General features: G+C 37.7%; 3 protein-coding genes across 3 annotated transcripts; 1 reads left to right on the top strand and 2 right to left on the bottom strand.

Moving 5' to 3' along the window:
- Window positions 1–3,260: 3,260 nt before the first annotated feature.
- On the bottom strand, window positions 3,261–4,263 carry LOC101898441 (larval cuticle protein 4-like). Its single transcript, XM_059118823.1, has 2 exons — window positions 4,240–4,263; window positions 3,261–3,731 (listed from the first exon to the last, which is right to left on the bottom strand). Exons 1-2 carry the CDS (start codon window positions 4,261–4,263, stop codon window positions 3,261–3,263), a joined length of 495 nt encoding a protein of 164 aa, XP_058974806.1.
- Window positions 4,264–8,602: 4,339 nt separating this feature from the next.
- Window positions 8,603–9,184, top strand: LOC101898269 (larval cuticle protein 4). The gene is made up of 2 exons (XM_011295381.2): window positions 8,603–8,614; window positions 8,729–9,184. Exons 1-2 carry the CDS (start codon window positions 8,603–8,605, stop codon window positions 9,182–9,184), a joined length of 468 nt encoding a protein of 155 aa, XP_011293683.1.
- Window positions 9,185–11,485: 2,301 nt separating this feature from the next.
- On the bottom strand, window positions 11,486–12,055 carry LOC101898091 (larval cuticle protein 4). The gene is made up of 3 exons (XM_059118814.1): window positions 12,044–12,055; window positions 11,907–11,941; window positions 11,486–11,825 (listed from the first exon to the last, which is right to left on the bottom strand). Exons 1-3 carry the CDS (start codon window positions 12,053–12,055, stop codon window positions 11,486–11,488), a joined length of 387 nt encoding a protein of 128 aa, XP_058974797.1.
- Window positions 12,056–15,160: the final 3,105 nt, after the last annotated feature.

Here is a 15,160-nt window from a genome sequence, read left to right as displayed (position 1 = left end):
TTGAATAAGTTTCGATGTTTTTATGACGACATAATTTGAATAGGGAAGCATAAAAAATGTGCGATAACAATATTTTTAATTTCGGCTAAAATTTTATTATTTAATTTAAAACCAGAGCCACAGAGCGCCATAATCCATAATAATAAAGGGGGAGGGGGGGAAGGGTTATGTTAAATTTTATTAACTTTTTTTATTTTTTATTTTACGACAAAAATTTATAGTTTCACACCTCTTTTTTTTTTTTCACCTTTTTTATTCCCTCCCATTTCATGGGAATTATGCTCACTTCGTTGTTTTTATTTGATTTCAAACAGGTCTTCGTTTGAAGTTCCTCGACCAAATGATTATTTATGAACACCAACCGAGTAAATCATTAAAAAAAACTTGTATCCCGACATATTGGTTCACACGGAAGCAAAGTGGTTTGGGTGGTGGGTGCAGTCAAATCTTGTCAAATTTCAAATGTCAAAGTTATTTGTTTTCAGTTTTGAAATTGAACAATTGAAAATTTAATTACAGTGATTTGGGGTTTTGGAGGGGGGAGTTAAGGGAAGGGAGTTCTTCTATTGCCCATAAAGGCTAGGAGGACTTCTATTGCCCTTAGAAGGCCAGGAGGTCTTCTATTGTCCATAGAAGGCCAGGAGGTCTTATATTTTATATAAAAGAGCAGGAGGTCTTCTATTACCTATGGAAAGCCAGGAGGTCTTTTATGGCTCATAGAAGTGCTGATGGTCTTCTATGGCTCATAGATGAGCTATAGGTCTTCTATGCCTCATAGAAGAGCTGTAGGTCTTCTATGCCTCATAGAAGAGCTGTAGGTCTTCTATGGCTCATAGAAGAGCTATAGGTCTTCTATGGCTCATAGAAGAGCTATAGGTCTTCTGTGGCCCATAGAAAAGCTATAGGTCTTCTATGGCTCATAGAAGAGCTGGAGGTCTTCTATGGCTCATAGAAGAGCTGGAGGTCCTCTATGGCTCATAGAAGAGCTGGAGGTCTTCTATGGCTTATAGAAGAGCTGGAGGTCTTCTATGGCTCATAGAAGAGCTGGAGGTCTTCTATGGCTCATAGAAGAGCTGGAGGTCTTCTATGGCTCATAGAAGAGCTGGAGGTCTTCTATGCCTCATAGAAGAGCTGTAGGTCTTCTATGGCTCATAGAAGAGCTATAGGTCTTCTATGGCTCATAGAAGAGCTATAGGTCTTCTGTGGCCCATAGAAAAGCTATAGGTCTTCTATGGCTCATAGAAGAGCTGGAGGTCTTCTATGGCTCATAGAAGAGCTGGAGGTCCTCTATGGCTCATAGAAGAGCCGGAGGTCTTCTATGGCTTATAGAAGAGCTGGAGGTCTTCTATGGCTCATAGAAGAGCTGGAGGTCTTCTATGGCTCATAGAAGAGCTGGAGGTCTTCTATGGCTCATAGAAGAGCTGGAGGTCTTCTATGGCTCATAGAAGAGCTGGAGGTCTTCTATGGCTCCATAGAAGAGCTGGAGGTCTTCTATGGCTCATAGAAGAGCTGGAGGTCTTCTATGGCTCATAGAAGAGCTGGAGGTCTTCTATGGCTCATAGAAGAGCTGGAGGTCTTCTATGGCTCATAGAAGAGCTGGAGGTCTTCTATGGCTCATAGAAGGCCAGGAGGTCTTCTATGGCTCATAGAAGGCCAGGAGGTCTTCTATGGCTCATAGAAGAGCTGGAGGTCTTCTATGGCTCATAGAAGAGCTGGAGGTCTTCTATGGCTCATAGAAGACCAGGAGGTCTTCTATGGCTCATAGAAGGCCAGGAGGTCTTCCATGGCTCATAGAAGAGCTGTAGCCATAGAAGAGGTGTTGGTCTTCTATGGGTCAGAGAAGAGCTCTGGGTCTTCTATGGTCAGAGAAGAGCTCTGGGTCTTCTATGGCTCATAGAAGAGGCTGGAGGTCTTCTATGGCTCATATAAGAGCTGGAGGTCTTCTATGGCTCATAGAAGAGCTGGAGGTCTTCTATGGCTCATAGAAGAGCTGGAGGTCTTCTATGGCTCATAGAAGAGCTGGAGGTCTTCTATGGCTCATAGAAGAGCTGGAGGTCTTCTATGGCTCATAGAAGAGCTGGAGGTCTTCTATGGCTCATAGAAGAGCTGGAGGTCTTCTATGGCTCATAGAAGAGCTGGAGGTCTTCTATGGCTCATAGAAGAGCTGGAGGTCTTCTATGGCTCATAGAAGAGCTGGAGGTCTTCTATGGCTCATAGAAGACCAGGAGGTCTTCTATGGCTCATAGAAGGCCAGGAGGTCTTCCATGGCTCATAGAAGGCCAGGAGGTCTTCCATGGCTCATAGAAGAGCTGTAGCCATAGAAGAGGTGTTGGTCTTCTATGGGTCAGAGAAGAGCTCTGGGTCTTCTATGGGTCAGAGAAGAGCTCTGGGTCTTCTATGGCTCATAGAAGAGCTGGAGGTCTTCTATGGCTCATAGAAGAGCTGGAGGTCTTCTATGGCTTATAGAAGAGCTGGAGGTCTTCTATGGCTCATAGAAGAGCTGGAGGTCTTCTATGGCTCATAGAAGAGCTCTGGGTCTTCTATGGCTCATAGAAGAGCTGTAGGTCTTCTATAGCTCATAGAAGAGCTGGAGGTCTTCTATGGCTCATAGAAGAGCTGTAGGTCTTCTATGGCTCATAGAAGGCCAGTAGGTCTTATATGGCTCATAAAAGGCCTGGAGGTCTTCTATGGCTTATAGAAGGCCAGGAGGTCTTCTATGGCTCATAGAAGGCCAGGAGGTCTTCTATGGCTCATAGGAGAGCTGTAGGTCTTCTATGGCTCATAGAAGAGCTGTAGGTCTTCTATGGCTCATAGAAGAGCTGGATGTCTTCTATGGCTCATAGAAGAGCTGGAGGTCTTCTATGGCTCATAGAAGAGCTGGAGGTCTTCTATGGCTCATAGAAGAGCTGGAGGTCTTCTATGGCTCATAGAAGAGCTGGAGGTCTTCTATGGCTCATAGAAGAGCTGGAGGTCTTCTATGGCTCATAGAAGAGCTGGAGGTCTTCTATGGCTCATAGAATAGCTGGAGGTCTTCTATGGCTCATAGAAGTGCTGGTGGGCTTCTATGGCTCATAGAAGAGCTGGTGGGCTTCTGTTGGCCAGAGAAGGCCAGGAGGTCCTGTATTTTTCATGTCTTCATTTTTTTCCAAAATTGAAACATTTGTTTTTGTTGTTTTTTCGAAATATTTTTTTTTTAATTTTCTAAATAATGAAGCAGCTAACATTTGTTCAAATAATACTGAAAACTTCGCACACACGCCTCAGAAACGTCTGCCGTAATTCTTGGCACCATGGTGGACCACTTGCTTCCTGACTGGTTCCTCCTCATAGCGGGGATGGGTGCGAATGTATTCTAAAGCCTTCAAGATGGCCTCTGGGATTGGTGGTGGTGTGGGCAAGATGTCACCACTTGGCTGATAGCCATTCTCATCGGCCACGTACTGGATGGCAACATGTTCACCTTCGGGAGAGATCCAGGAGAAATCGCCATTATGCTCACCATAGGCACTGCCAGCAGCAGCGGCATGAATGGCATTGGTGGTGTCATAGGCATATTGGAAACCATGTTCACTGACATCCGATTGGAAATGTTTTACCTCGGCATTGGCATCATCCGAGGTGGCGGCGGGGGCACTGCGATGGTGGCCCTTGTAGGAGGTTTGGTGGGCGAATTTGGTGGCTCCATGCCTGGGCAAAGCCACGGCTGCGGCAATCAGGGAGCAAAGAAGGACCTGGAGGAATTTTTGAAAATTGAATTAGTTTGGAATTTTTATTTCTTCCGAATTCTTTTTTCAAACTTACAATTTTGAACATTTTTTTTGTTTTTATCTGGAATTGGGTACTGATGTTGAATTGTTGTTCTATCGAAGACTGTTGATCTGTTTTTGGAAACCATGCGGTATTTATATGATTTGCGAATTATGATTTGAGTTATTAATCACTTGTGGCCAGCATATGTTGCCAGTCGATGATTTTGGATTTGATTGTTTGAATGTCCAACTATGGCATTTGTTTAAAGTTTTAATAAAAAAAAACTAATGCTTTAGTTTTCCATTGTTCCATTTTTTTATGATAGCAGGTTGACCATTCTTGGAGATAGTTAATCAATGGCTCAATGACAAGGTGAGGAATTGTGAATATTAATTTGAATTTTGTTTAGCAAAAATTACAGTGATAATAAAATAAGAGCTGCATATTTTTTTTTTTTTTGCGCAGCATTTGGGAAAAATTCACATTTACGCATTCACATGAGCCGTCACTCATCGTGGTATGTCGGGCTTGATCTTGGTACCGACTAAAAAACGCATCTACCGACCTCTGGGAGTTACTACCACCTCGGCACCACTTTCGTATTACTTCGAGGTGGCTCCCGGGCTTCTTAGGCCTTTTTCTTCCAAGCTCCGCAAATCATTTCGAGGTCTTAGGTCCCTATTTTTTATATGACCTCCACCATAGTATGGAGGGTATATTAAGTTTGCCATTCCGTTTGTAACACCTCAAAATATACATTTAAGACCCCACAAAGTATATCTGTATATTCGTGATCCGCATAAAATTCTATGGCGATTTAGCGATGTCCGTCCGTCTACCCGTCTGTCCGTCTGTGGAAATCACTCTAGCTTCCGAACGAAATGAAGAAGGTTGATAAAATTTTACTCAAATGTGTATTATGTTTGCAGGACTTTTGGTATTGGAAATGGGTCATGTAGGTCCACGTCTTCGTATAGCCCCCATATAACGATACCTCCTGATATTCGGTATTTTGATGATTTTAGCGACATTATGAACCGGCATGGTTTCAAATTTGGTATTTGAAGCTCGTAATGGGTACTACATCCTATGACAGAAAACTATCTGCGCAGGTCCACGTCTTCGTATAGCCCCCATACAGAGGTACCTTCCTATATTCGGTATTTTTATGATTTTAGCGACAGTATTAACCGGAATTGTTTTAAATTTGGTATTTGAAGTTCGTAATGGGTACTACAGCCTATGACAGAAAATTATCTATGCAGGTCCACGTCTTCGTATATCCACCATATAACGATACCTCCCGATATTCCATATTTTGCTGATTTTAGCGACATTATTCAACGGAATTGTTTCAAATTTGGTATTTGAAGTTCGAAATAAATAATACAGCCTATCACGGAAAATTGTCTGGGCAGCTCCAGGTATTCCTGTAGCCCTGATATAACGGTTCCTCCCTCTATTCGGTATTTTTATGATTTTAGCGACATTATTCATAGGAATCGTTTCAAATTTCGTATTTGAAGTTCGTAATGGATACTACAGCCTAATACAGAAAATTGTCTGTGCCGGTCTACGTCTTCGTATAGCCCCCATATAACGGTACCCCCCGATATTCAGTATTTTCATGATTTTAGCGACATTATTTAACGGAATTGTTTTAAATTTGGTATTTGAAGTTCGAAATGAATGCTACAGCCTTGGACAAAAAATTATCTGAGCAGGTCCACGTCTTCGTATAGTCCCCATATAACGGTACCGCTCGATATTTGGTATTTTGATGATTTTAGCGACATTATTCAACGGAATTGCTTCAAATTTGGTATATGATGTTCGTAATGGATGCTACAGCCTATGACAGAAAATTGTCTGTGCAGGTTTACGTCTTCGTATAGCCCCCATATAACAGTACCTCCCGATATTCGGTATTTTGATGATTTTAGCGACATTATTCAAGGGTATTGTTTCAAATTTGGTATTTGAAGTTCGTAATAGATACTACAGCCTCGCAGAAAATTGTCTGTGAAGGTCCATGTCTTCGTATAGCCCCCATATAACAGTACCTCCCGATATTCGGTATTTTGATAATTTTAGCGACATTATTTACCGGAATTGTTTCAAATTTGGTATTTGAAGTTCGTAATGGATACTACAGCTTATGACAGAAAATTGTCCGTGTAGGCCCGCGTCTTCGTATAGGCCCCATATAACGGTACCGCCCGATATTCGGTTTTTGGATGATTTTAGGGACATTATTCAACGGAATTGTTTCAAATTTGGTATTTGAAGTTCGTAATGGATGCTACAGACTAAGACAGAAAATTGTCTGTGCAGGTCCATGTCTTCGTATAATCACCATATAAAGGTACCTCCCGATATTCGGTATTTTGATGATTTTAGCGACATTATTCCGCGGAATTGTTTCAAATTTGGTATTTGAAGTTCGTAATGGGTACTACAGCCTAAGACAGAAAATTGTCTGTGCAGGTTTACGTCTTCGTATAGCCCCTATATAACGGTACCCCCCGATATTCGGTATTTTGATGATTTTAGCGACATTGTTCATCGGAATTGTTTCAAATTTGGTATTTGAAGTTCGAAATGGATACTACAGCCTCAGGCAGAAAATTGTCTGTGCAGGTCCACGTCTTCGTATAGCCCCCATATAACGGTACCTCCCTATATTCGGTATTTTGATGATTTTAGCGACAATATTTACCGGAATTGTCTCAAATTTGATATTTGAAGTTCGTAATGGATGCTACAGCCTAAGACAGAAAATGGGCCATGTAGGTCCACATCTTCGTATAGCCCCCATATAACGGTACCTCCCGATATTCGGTATTTTGATGATTTTAGCGACATTATTCCGCGGAATTGTTTCAAATTTAGTATCTGAAGTTCGTAATGGATACCACAGCCTAAGATAGAAAATGAGCCACGTAGGCTCATCGTATAGCCCCCATATAACGGTACCTCCGGATATTCGGTATTTTGATAATTTTAGCGACATTATTTACCGGAATTGTTTCAGATTTGGTATCTGAAATTCGTAATGGGTACTACAGCCTGTGCCAGAAAATTGTCTCTGCAAGTTTATGACAAAAGTTGCCTATGCAGGTCCACTTCGTCGTTTAGACCCTACTATGTCGGCTACATTTGGTATTTTTAAGATTTCAAGAGAATTTTTAACCGATTTTATTTTTTTTTTGAAAATTGCCAAATTCGTTCCAAATGGTGGAGGGTATTCAAAGTTCGGCCCAGCCGAACTTTCAGCTTTTTTACTTCTTTATTTTTAATAAATGTTCGAAGAATTTAGAAATTGCATTCCAGTTTTGTTCGACTTCTATCATTTTCGCAACTATGTTCGTCACTGGTCATTGCACCTGCTGGCAGTTCTACTTCTGAGCGTAGGTTTGTCCATCGACCGCATGAGAAGAATGTATGTTCTGCCTCGTCTAAAATTTGTTCGATTTCATACAAACAATATGCGGAATCTCTCTTTCCGTACTTTAACAGATATTTACGAAAATATCCATGTCCGGAGAGCATCTGTGTTATGTAATAGTTTAAATTGCCGTGCTTCCGTTTTGTCCATGCTTCTATATCTGGTACATCTTCCATTTGTCACTCGCTGCCATCATGTCTGCCATTTTTCAAAAGTCTCCTCATTTATTTGAGCAAGTTCTGAGACTTCATGTTGGCAACACTACCTTAAATATTTACTGCCTCTCTTCTGCTACCAAAGGTACCCGCTATAACTTGTATCGCTAGTCTTGAGACTGTGCGGCATGCAGATGCCACTCTCACTGCCGCTGTTATTTGTACTTTCAGCAGTTGCTACGCCCTCTGCTTATTGAGCATGCTCCAGGCCCAGATTTTATATCCGTACAGTAGGATGCTGTTATTAGCGACCTCCTCTTGCAGGGTTGGGGGCCCTAAAACGTTTGCCATCAATCTGCATAGCTGCATCGTCTTAGTGGTAGCCTTCTCGGCTGCATTGGCCACCTTTGGCACGAATTATGGCCTTCAAGCGATCAATGAAACCGTCACAACGCTGCCCGGATGTAGCTCTGCGGTATTTTAGCGAAGCGCTTGCTTGAGGTGATCGACACTTTAGTATTTTTTTTTTTTTTGAGCCAAGCTTGCTTTCCAAAATACTCCAGACACAATAGTCCAACGGATTGGTATCTGGAGATTTTGTTGGCCATTTTACGCTGGAAATGAAGCGAGGAACCTTATTTTGTAACAATTCTTGGGTGGGTGGGGGTCTGAATGCGATGGTGCTGAGTCCTGTTGGAATGTCCAAGGTCTGCGGCCAAAATCTTGGCGTGCCCAAGGCTTTAATACACCCTCCATCCTCTTCATGCCTTGGAGATGATTTTATCAATTCCATCAATTATCGACCATAATCTGATGCAGCGAGAAACATAACACCGTCCCGCTGCCATAACACATCACACACACGCATCAGATATCCATCAACATGAGCAGAGCCAATGATGCTTGATGTTATCGCTGTTGTATTTACTAGCAAGCGTGTGATAAGCTTCATAAATATTTTGCCTATTAACAATAGCATCAAACCTAGTTCAGTGGTTTTAGTAGCATCCGCCCAAATAAAAAAGAAAAATAAAAACAACAACAAAAAATCTGCATGTTGCCAACTTAGCTGATGGCAATGAATTCGAAACGGCTTTTGGCAACCCGGTTAAGTAGCTTCTAGTCGTCGACAAGAGCATAAAAGCATTTCTATGCTAAAACTGCACATTGAAGGCATATAAAAACTCTGCCGGTTATTCGGAACAGCATCAGTTCAAAACTGTGAAGCCTTGCGGATTAAAGATCAAAAATGTTCAAATTCGTAAGTTTTAGAAAATTCAAAAAAAAAATAAAAAAAAATTAAATAAATAAAAAATAAACAAATAAATTAAAAAAATAAACAAATCAAAATCTAATAAAATCCTTTTCCCCCCAGGTTGTACTCTGCGCCCTGATTGCCACTGCCGCTGCAGTCTCGAAGCATGGTGGCAACACCAAATTTCATGGTGCCAGCAGCTCCAACTCCAAACATTACTCCGCTCCCGGTGGTCGCACCAGTGATGATGCCAATGCCGAAGTAACCCGTTTCACAGCCGATGTCCATGAACATGGTTTCCAATATGCCTTCGACACCACCAATGCCATTCATGCTGCCGCCACAGGTGGTGCCGATGGTGATCACCAGGGTGACTTTGCCTGGATCTCTCCCGAGGGTGAGCACGTTGCGGTGCAATACGTGGCCGATGAGAATGGTTATCAACCCGACAGTGCTTTGTTGCCCACTCCCCCACCAATTCCAGATGCCATCTTGAAGGCTTTGGAATACATTCGCACCCATCCTCAGCAAGACGAAAAACCCGCTTTCAAAGCAGCTCCTGCCAGGAGGGGTTAGGCGATAGATGGGGAAATTTAGTTTTAAGGAAAAAAAATATTTAATAAAGGCCAAATGATTTGTTGATTTAATAATTTACATTGTTTTGAATTTGAAAAGGGAAAGAGCTTTTAGGCCTTCCATATATAGAGAAGCTTTTATAAGCTTTTCATTGATATCATGCTTTTTTTAAGGTCTTCCTTTCAACACAGAGATGCTTCAATTCAAAGAAACAAAGAAAAGCTTTTAAGAGAAATTTTAAAGCTTTTAAATCTCTACAATCCACAAAAGAGCTTTTTGGGAACATTTTCGGGATAGAAGAGCTTTTGAGGATCTTCTATAAACAGAAAAGCTTTTAGGAGGCTGCCATGCAAGAAAGCTTCTAAAATTCATTTATAAAGGCTTCTGAGAAGGCTTTTTTGAGGATGGACAGTCACATGGTGTTCTTACATTTTACGTTTTAAGGGCTTTCTAAGCATACAAAAGCCTTGTACGGATAATGTAGCTTTCAAAATGCTTCTTTTGATAAAAAGCTTTTTAAATTTCAGAAGAGCTTCTAAAAGAAATTCTAAAGCTTTTAAATGTCTGCTATCTATAGAAGAGCTTTTTGGAAACATTTATGGATATAAGAGCTTTTGAGTGTCTTCTATAAACAGAGGAACTTTTGGAAGAATTCTACAGTTTTCAAATCTATACTCTCTATAAAAGAGCTTTTGAAGATCATTTATGTAAAGAAAAGCTATTGAGGGTATTCTATAAACATAAGAGCTTTTAGAGACCTTCCAGTCAAGAAAGCTTCTAAAATTCTTTTATACAGAGACCAGATTTTAAATGCTTCTTAGTTGAATAATAGACGTTTTATAAGACTTCTAAGCTCAAAAAAGCTTTCAAAAATCTTGTGCGTATAGAAGAGCTTTCAAATTGCTTCTACGGATAGAAGAGCTTTCAAATTGTTTTTTTGGAATAGAAGAGCTTTTTAAATGTTTATATTTTTAAAAAGAGGTTTTATATGTTTTTCATACATGGAAGAGCTTTTGAAGACCTTCTAAATACAAAAAGAGCTTTTATGGTCTTACGAAGATAAAAGAGTTTTTAAAGGTCATCAATTGATAAAAGAATGTCTTCAATTAATAGAAGACCTTTTTGAGACCTACTGTGAACCGAAGAGCTTTTAAAGACCTTCTCAGGACAGAAAAGCGTTTAAAATGCAGCTGTGAAAGGCATTCAAAAGTCAATCGTACAATGAAATATATTTTACAGAACTTCTATATTTAAATGACCCTCGAAAGCTCTTTTATATTTAGAGGCCCAAAAAATTAGCTTTTGTCTTCGGAAGACCATAAAAGCTTTTTTATATTTAGCAGACCTTTAAAAGCTCTTCCATGTATGAAGAAAGCATATGGAGCCTCATTTGATTTATAATAATTTAAAAGCTTTTATATGCGTAACGTAACAAAAGCTCTTCTATCAGCACAAGACTTTGAAAGTTTTTGTGAGATTAAACCGAGAACATCATCTGATTTTCTATTCTCAAAAAGCCTTTAAATACAGGTCTCTCTATAAAAGAATTTTAGAAGCTTTCTTTCTCTTCCAAAAGCTCTTCCATCTATATAAAGAAGAGCTTTTAATATATATCTGTGGAAGGAATTCAAAAGACAATTTTACGATGAAACACTTTTGAAAACTTTTTTATGACCTTCAAAAGCTTTTTTATTTATCGAATATCTTTTTTCTTCGAAAGTTCTTCCATTTACAAAAAAAAAAAAAAAAACTTTCAAAAGCTCTTTTTGGTATAAAGAACATTGTAGAAGCTTTTCTATTTGTACAAGACTTTTGGAAGCTTATCTGTGTTAAGAAGACCTTTATTTGCGAAAGAACTTCATATGCTCTTCTATCATGGAACTCCTTTAAAAGCTCTTCTCTGTATAAAAGACCTTTAGAAGCTTTCTATATAGGAAACCTCTAAATAACTTGTGTGTTAAGGAGACCCATACTAGAACTTTTATTGATTGTAGACCTTTAAAAGCTCCTATATGGATGGAAGACTTTAAAAAGCTCCAGCACATTATGCCTCTAAAAGCTCTTCTCTCCCTCTCTCTCTCTCTCTCTCTCTCTCTCTTTTGGCCTGAAGAAGCTTCTTAACAAAGGAAGAACCTTAAAATCGAATTTATATCCAGAAAGCTTTTGAAAGCTTTTCTCTCTATAGAAGACCTAAAAGCTCTATCATTTTACTAATTTTGAAAAAATGTGTTATTAAATCAACAAATTATTGGGCTTTATTAAATATTTTTTTCCTTACAACTAAATCTCCCCCTCTATCGCCTAACCTCTCCTGGCAGGAGCTGCTTTGAATGCGGGTTTTTCCTCCTGCTGAGGATGGGTGCGAATGTATTCCAAAGCCTTCAAGATGGCATCTGGAATTGGTGGGGGAGTAGGCAACAAGGCGCTGTCGGGTTGATAACCATTCTCATCGGCCACGTATTGCACTGCGACGTGTTCACCCTCAGGAGAGATCCATGCAAAGTCTCCCTGGTGATCACCATCGGCACCACCTGTGGCGGCAGCATGAATGGCATTGGTGGTGTCGAAGGCATATTGGAAACCATGTTCATGGACATCGGCTGTGAAACGGGTTACTTCGGCATTGGCATCATCACTGGTACGACCACCGGGGGCGGAGTAATGTTTGGAGTTGGAGCTGCTGGCACCATGGAATTTGGTGTTGCCACCATGTTTCGAGACTGCAGCGGCACTGGCAATCAGGGCACAGAGTACAACCTGGGGAGGGGGATAGAATTTTATTAGATTTTGATTTATTTATTATTTTTTTTTTTAAATTTTTTAATTTTTTTTTTTTTTTTTGAATTTTCTAAATCTTACAAATTTGAACATTTTGATCTTTAATCCGTCAGGTTTCACAGTTTTGAACTGATGCTGTTCCGAATTACCGGCAGAGTTTTTATATGCCTTCAATGTGCAGTTTTAGCATAGAAATGCTTTTATGCTCTTGCCGACGACTAGAAGCTACTTAACCGGGTTGCCAAAAGCCGCTTCGAATTCATTGCCATCAGCTGCTAAGTTGGCAACATGCAGATTTTTTGTTGTTGTTCTTATTTTTCTTTTTTATTTGGGCGGATGCTACTAAAACCACTGAACTAGGTTTGATGCTATTGTTAATAGGCAAAATATTTATGAAGCTTGTCAAACGCTTGCTGGTGAATACAACAACGATAATATTAAGCATTATTGGCTCTGCTCATGTTGATGGATATCTGATGCGTGTGTGTGATGTGCTATGGCAGCGGGACGGTGTTATGTTTCTCGCTGCATTAGATTTTGGGCGATAATTGATGGTTAATATCAGCTGCTATGCCATTAAGCAAAGACAACATAGAAGTTCGGCTTTACCTTTAAAATGTATTTTTGATATTTTTTTGAATTCCTGGCGTTTAGCGAAGACTTAGACTTTTGATGTTCTCTGGGACCTATAGCACAATTTTATGATAAACAATTTTGTGGAATATTTTGATTTGCTTAGATCCCGTTTAAAGGGAGTATTTTACCGTATTTTCAGGAAAGGACCAAAAAGATCCCTTTTTTTGACTCGCTTGAGGGTTAAAAGGTTCGACGAAAATAATCCTGATATTATTAGCTGTAATATGGCCGAAGACACTGTATACCTAAAATCAATGGATTCCGAGGAATCTTAATCTCTTGCAGGTGTTCGTGGATATTTTAAAAATATTTTTTCCAGGACCAAAACTAATAGTGGATTTTTAAAAAATATTTTTTCCAGGACCAAAACTAATAGTGGATGTTTTAAAAATATTTTTTGCAAGACCAAAACTAAACGAGGATTTTTTAAAAATATTTTTTCCAGGACCTATACTAAACTTGTATTTTTTAAAAATATTTTTTTCAGCAGCAAAACTAAACGTGGATTTTTTAAAAATATTTTTTTCAGCACCAAAACTAAACGTGGATTTTTTAAAAATATTTTTTCAAGCATCAAAACTAAACGTGGATTTTTTGAAAAATATTTTTTCCAGGACCAAAGCTAATCGTGGATTTTTTTGAAAAATATTTTTTCCAGGACCAAAGCTAAACGTGAATTTTTTAAAAATATTTTTTCCAGGGCCAAAGCTAAACGTGGATTTTTTAAAAATATTTTTTCCAGGACCAGAACTAAACGTGGATTTTTTAAAAAATATTTTTTGAGGATCAATTTTAGATCTGGATTTTTTAAAAATATTTTTCCAGAACCAAAGCTTAACGTAGATTTTTTAAAAATATTTTTTTCCAGGACCAAAAATAAGCGGGGATTTTTTAAAAATATTTTTTTCTAGGACCAAAACTAAACGTGGATTTTTTAAAAATATTTTTTTTCAGGACCAAAACTAAACGTGGATTTTTTAAAAATATTTTTTCCAGGACCAAAACTAAACGTGGATTTTTTAAAAATATTTTTTCAAGCATCAAAACTAAACGTGGATTTTTTAAAAATATTTTTTCAAGCATCAAAACTAAACGTGGATTTTTTAAAAATATTTTCCAAGCATCAAAACTAAACGTGGATTTTTTAAAAATATTTTTTCAAGCATCCAAACTAAACGTGGATTTTTTAAAAATATTTTTTCAAGCATCAAAACTAAACGTGGATTTTTTAAAAATATTTTTTCAAGCATCAAAACTAAACGTGGATTTTTTAAAAATATTTTTCAAGCATCAAAACTAAACGTGGATTTTTTAAAAATATTTTTTCAAGCACCAAAACTAAACGTGGATTTTTTAAAAATATTTTTTCAAGCATCAAAACTAAACGTGGATTTTTTAAAAATATTTTTTCAAGCATCAAAACTAAACGTGGATTTTTTAAAAATATTTTTTCAAGCATCAAAACTAAACGTGGATTTTTTAAAAATATTTTTTCAAGCATCAAAACTAAACGTGGATTTTTTAAAAATATTTTTTCAAGCATCAAAACTAAACGCGGATTTTTTAAAAATATTTTTTCAAGCATCAAAACTAAACGCGGATTTTTTAAAAATATTTTTTCAAGCATCAAAACTAAACGTGGATTTTTTAAAAAATATTTTTCCAGGACCAAAACTAAAGTGTATTTAAAAAAAAAAATTCCAGGACCAAAATTAAACGTGGATTTTTTAAAAATATTTTTTTCCAGGACCAAAACTAAACGTGGATTTTTTAAAAATATTTTTTTCCAGGACCAAAACTAAACGTGGATTTTTTTAGAAATATTTTTTCAGGACCAAACCTAATCGTGAATTTTTTAAAAAATATTTTTCCAGGACCAAAACTAAACGTGGATTCTTAAAAATATTTTTTTAAGCACCAAAACTAATCGTGAATTTTTTAAAAAATATTTTTCCAGGACCAAAACTAAACGTGGATCTTAAAAATATTTTTTTAAGCACCAAAACTAAACGTGGTTTTTTAAAAAATATTTTTTGTAGGACCAAAACTAAACGTGGATTTTTTAAAAATATTTTTTGTAGGACCAAAACTAAACGTGGATTTTTTTAAAAATATTTTTTCCAGGACCAAAACTAAACGTGGATTCTTAAAAATATTTTTGTAAGCACCAAAACTAAACGTGGTTTTTTAAAAAAATATTTTTTCCAGGACCAAAACTAAACGTGGATTCTTAAAAATATTTTTTTAAGCACCAAAACTAAACGTGGTTTTTTAAAAAAATATTTTTTTCAGGACCAAACGTGGATTTTTAAAAATATTTCTCCAGGACTTAAACTAAACGTGGATTTTTTAAAATTATGTTTTCAGGACCAAAACTAAACGTGGATTTTTTTAAAATATTTTTTTCAGGACCAAAACTAAACGTGGATTTTTTTAAAAATATGTTTTCCCGGACCAAAACTAAACGTAAATTTTTTAAAAATAATTTTTTTCAGGACCAAAACTAAACGTAAATTTTTTAAAAATAATTTTTTTCAGGACCAAAACTAAACGTGGTTTTTT

The sequence above is a fragment of the Musca domestica genome, unplaced genomic scaffold, assembly GCF_030504385.1.
Source record: "Musca domestica strain aabys unplaced genomic scaffold, Musca_domestica.polishedcontigs.V.1.1 133, whole genome shotgun sequence".
NCBI classification, from domain to species: domain Eukaryota; kingdom Metazoa; phylum Arthropoda; class Insecta; order Diptera; family Muscidae; genus Musca; species Musca domestica.
The sequence above is the reverse complement of the archived record's forward strand: the minus strand, read 5'-3'. Positions and strand labels throughout refer to the sequence as shown.

Excerpts from the sequence above, each read along its gene's own strand:
- LOC101898441 (XM_059118823.1), bottom strand. The coding sequence starts at position 4,263 with ATGAGTGACGGCTCATGTGAATGC. Across the intron at positions 3,732-4,239 it reads GTGACGGCTCATGTGAATGC|GTCCTTCTTTGCTCCCTGAT; the intron begins GTAAATGTGAAT and ends AAATTCCTCCAG.
- LOC101898091 (XM_059118814.1), bottom strand. Across the intron at positions 11,826-11,906 it reads CTGATTGCCAGTGCCGCTGC|TACCAGTGATGATGCCAATG; the intron begins AGTCTCGAAACA and ends CCCCGGTGGTCG.